The sequence below is a fragment of the Epinephelus moara genome, unplaced genomic scaffold, assembly GCF_006386435.1.
Source record: "Epinephelus moara isolate mb unplaced genomic scaffold, YSFRI_EMoa_1.0 scaffold696, whole genome shotgun sequence".
Classification (NCBI taxonomy): Eukaryota; Metazoa; Chordata; class Actinopteri; order Perciformes; family Serranidae; genus Epinephelus; species Epinephelus moara.
Genome location: NW_026082648.1, coordinates 10651 through 15256, shown reverse-complemented (window position 1 = coordinate 15256; position 4606 = coordinate 10651). Strand labels below are relative to the sequence as shown.

Genomic DNA, 4606 nt, shown 5'->3' with positions numbered 1-4606 from the left:
TGAGTTGGAGCTACGTGTTTGTGTCTGCATTTGTGTACCTTGTGGGTTTAAAGGAATTCACATCTGGGAGGGATGACACTAAGCACATTCAGGCGGACTACTGGCTACCTCTGGAGTGATCTGGCACTGTGTGTGCCCTGATTGGCTGGGGATTATTCGAAAAGTTGTCGAATACTTGCCACGATTTTCGAATAGTGTTTTTGCTTGTGCTGCCCATCCCTAACACATAGAGGACAACTTTTCTCTCTCTACAACTGCTGTTGAGGCACCACTGAGCGAGGTACTCAACCGCAAACTGCCTAGTGGCCGGCACTCGACGGCTGTGGTTTTACTGAGAAACTTGCAGTGCTGAACATGTTAAACTGAATATGAAATAGTGTAGGGCTGAAAAAAAGCAGGTAAGCCACAACCAGCATTACCTAGGAAAAACAGATGTATCTAATAGAAAGACTGATCTTATTTAATCTTAAAGTTCTCAAGAGAGAAGCAGACTGTCGAACACACAGACCTTTCTGTGACATGTCCTTTTAAACCACAAGGAAACAAAGGAAAATATAAGACGGGAAAAAGATATACAAGAACAAGTTTATCATCAATAAACAAATGATGTCATTCTAATGATCATTACAGTATTATCACTGTTATTACTGTCATGATCGACATCATCTTCATGCTATCTTAAAAGTTCACACACACACACACTCTGCCTGTTGTTACAGATAGAGATGAAACAGTTACGGTTTCACAATAAACTGTGATAAAATTCCTGATGGTTCGTATCATCATTTCAAATTTAAATCATTAATAAAGCCGTGTTTGATTACTGCACTTTAAAAAACTTACTGTAAATATTGTCCAGCATCAACCAAAGTTAGCAGCAGTCTCACTGACACAGGCGCAGCATCAAGGTGGGGAGGCCTGCAGCACGCAAACCCAGTGATGCTCCTGGTCCCATGTCCTCATCTACAGTGACACAGAAGCAAGCATTTTAAAGGCAGACTATTGCTGATATTAATGCACATATGATATGGTTTTCATATGTTTGTATCAGGTATTGGTTATGTAATGCACATATGATATGGTTTTCATATGTTTGTATCAGGTATTGGTTATGTTACTTTTTAATGTCCATGCAAACAATGATAGCAGTGTGTGTCACTACTTTTTGGACATTTTAAACACATTTTAACAATGTTATGTGATAATTTTGGTCACTATAATCATGATAAAAGAATTTCGTACTGTTTCATCTTTAGTTGTAGACATGGTCTACAGTCGGCACCATTGAGCAAGCGGAGGGGAATTAATTGTCTTCTGAAAAAATGTAAGCCTGATGTAGAGGGATTTGCACAGAGGCCTCCTAAAATGCATTTTCAATTAAATTACCAAATTACAGGAGAAAAAAAGCACACCAAAGCATAAACCTCATCACTCCACCTCAAGCTAAAGCATTCTGATCTCAGTACTCTCTTCCTTCATCTCTCTCTTCATGCCATGTCGCAAAAACATCATAGTGACCAGGTACACCCATCAAGAGGCCAAACCCAGAGTCTAACCAACCACATTATGCTCCTACATAAATACAATACCCAGGTACTCAAGTGCACCGATGCTCTGCTCATGCTGAATAACATGCCATCAAATTAATGCTAACATGTCTAAAGGCCCCAGCGCCAACCAAATATGCAGAGGAAAAAAGGCAGTTAAAAAAGGCTGTGTTGCAAAACCAGGCATTGCCTTAGCACCTGACCTCAAAGACAAAACAAAGAAGATCTCTGGGGCAAAGTTTGATAACAGTACAGAGTAGTACGACCAGCATGACCCCAATAAAAAAAGATGTGTAGAAAAATGGAGAGCTACAGTTAAATGTACAGCACAGTATGAGCATAACTTGTTCATGCATTAAACGTGTAGGGCAATACATTACACTTAGTGCTATTCCACCACACATGCAGGCTGGTTCAGTCAGTAAACCTACACAAAAACATAAAATTGAAAAAGTATTTGTTTGTATGATGCTTTGGGGTCATTGTTGTCTACCTGCTAGCAACCAGAGAGTGGTTTATATGAAGGCTTGACCAGATATCAATTTACATAACCTGAATATTCAAGCACAGGTGCATCTCAAAAATTATTGAAAACACCGTTGTGACAAAATAACAGTAACATTTCAAAGTCTAAAGCAAGGCATGTGTGTTTTAGTTATAAACACTTCCAGCAGGTGGCGACATTCTACTCACCACATTGACCTGTAGGCTGCAGTAGCCTTTACTACGCAGGACATTGTGACATATTACACAGACAGACACAGATGTAAATTAAAGCTGCAAGCAGCGATGAACGGGCCCTCGCAGTCCACGTGCGTTGGGGCATGCTGCCGTCGGGGGGCCTGCACCTAGATGTCTTGTCAGCTGTAATAAATGAAAAAATAAACGTTATCTCTTACTCACATTTCCAGTATACAGGTAGGCACACAACCCACGTATGTATTTTTCCAAAAAGTAGAAGCTGAATACATGCCCAATAGTTCAAGTCTTCTGACTCTTTAAAAGTTGACATGGTGTCTCTAGCTCAAAGTATGAGGGACAAGAAGAGGTTGAAAGTCGATGAGTTTTGAAGAGGATTTGAAGATTTTCCAATTTACTGCCATTCACAATAATTAGACTGCCACCAGAGCGCCACCTATTGGCCGATTTGCACCGAATTTTGCACAATCCCTCATTGGGCCATGGAACACAATTAGCAAAAGTGTTGTGGTAATCGAACTGTATTTTATTATTATCATTTTATTGTGTCATCATTTGTAGAAATTGAAAGTAGTTTAATTTCAGCAACCAGATTTTTGTGCTGTCTTTGGCCATTTTATGAAAAAGTGATGTTTATTGTGTGTGTTAGGGTTTCTTTATGTTTAGTGATTTGTAATAATATTTCTCAAGAACACTCTTTTTCAATTTGTACAGTGGGAGGTGCAGAGATTAATTTATTATTTAGGACATATTTGTAATGTGAAACATAAAATATAAACCATTAGATATAACATTATACAGAAAATACAGCATTACATTTTATACAAATACAAAAAAATTACTGAATGCTTCGGCTCTAACAGCCTGAAAGAAGAAGTGCGCTGTAGGTTTTTGTACAGCTGCTCAACCAACTCGTCACTGTGGCTGTCGAGCACAAAAATGTTTCAGTCATTACAAGTTTTAATGTTTAAAAATGTTCAAACGTAAAAATCATTTTTCACTGCAGTAAAAAAAGGAAATAATCTATCAGTTTTTATAACATCTGCATATTTAGAATGGCAACCATTTAAAAAATCTAAAGATTGTTTACCTACTTCCCTCAACTTTATTTCATTTCTTGTGAAGTTGATGTTTAACAATTTATAAAAAAAAAATGAACTCAGTTTTTATTGTGGGAATACATACAGTGATGTACCAGTGATTGTAACCTCCAAGTACTTGATGAAAACAGCTGCTGTTCAATTAAATTATGGACCTTGAAATAAAATCTTCAGTCTGTTTCTCTCTGTACCGTAACAGTGAGCTGGTGTTGAAATCATTAGTGGTCTGAAGGCTCCTCCTCTGGTGGCTTCATGTTACAAGTGTTCAGGCACTGAGGGGTTTTTGTTCAGGTCTACTGATGCTTTGTGTCACTGTGGGCGTCTCTGGCACAGTAATACACAGCAGTGTCTTCAGGCTGCACATTCTGTCCGTTTAGAGTCACTGTTTTACTGGAAGAGTCTGAGCTGATACTGAACTTGTTCTTCAGTGAATCTTTGTGGTATGAGGTGTATCCAGCAGCTGCGCTTCCAATCCACTCCAGTCCTTTCCCTGCAGGCTGTCTGATCCAGTGTGTTCGATAGCTGCTCACAGAATAAGAGACCTGACAGGTGATGGTCAGACGTTGATCTGGCTGCACAGTGACAGAGGCTGGCTGTGTCAACTGTTCACACTTCACACCTGTGGAGGAAAACATGTTGAATATTGAATAAGTGTAATAAGAGTGAACAGTCAGTGTGCTGTGATCATACTGTCAGTGTCTCTGCCTCAGTGAGACTCACAGGTTCCAGCAGCCAGCAGCAGCAGCAGAGCTACAGAGAACATGGTTGGTATTGAAGGTGATCTGATGGGAGCTCTTCTGTCCTCTCACTGACACACACACACACACTTCACTTCTTTATGAGGCAACACACAAGGAGGCTGATTTACATACAGTGATGATGATAGTAAATCAGCTGACTGGAGGTGTTGTTCTTCATCTCTAAGGCCATATGATTTTTGTGATTCAGAAAACATGGATGGAATAATTTGATAATATTGTGAATGCAGTTTCTAAAAATCACTGGTTTCCCCACCATTATAAACATTTTTTTCACAGTGTGTAGCTGAATAAACAGAAAATCCCATTTTGTTCACAGCATAGAAATGAAATATTTCTATGTTTCATAGTCTCAGTGAGTGAAAGGAGAACATTTGTATAATGTTTTGTACACAGACAGTTTATAGAGATACATATACAGTCAATGGTTTTGTCATCACATCACTGTGAGTTATATCATTCTTTTACATCATGATCATATATATTTTTAATAATGCAGATT

The 4606-nt window shown here is 38.8% G+C and overlaps 1 gene segment (V, D, J or C); it reads right to left on the bottom strand.

Moving 5' to 3' along the window:
* Window positions 1-3624: 3624 nt before the first annotated feature.
* LOC126387533 (Ig heavy chain V region XIG14-like) lies at window positions 3625-4174 on the bottom strand. The segment is given in 2 exon segments: window positions 3625-3965; window positions 4067-4174. Coding segments are annotated over 2 exon segments (369 nt in total).
* Between the last annotated feature and the right edge of the window lie 432 nt (window positions 4175-4606).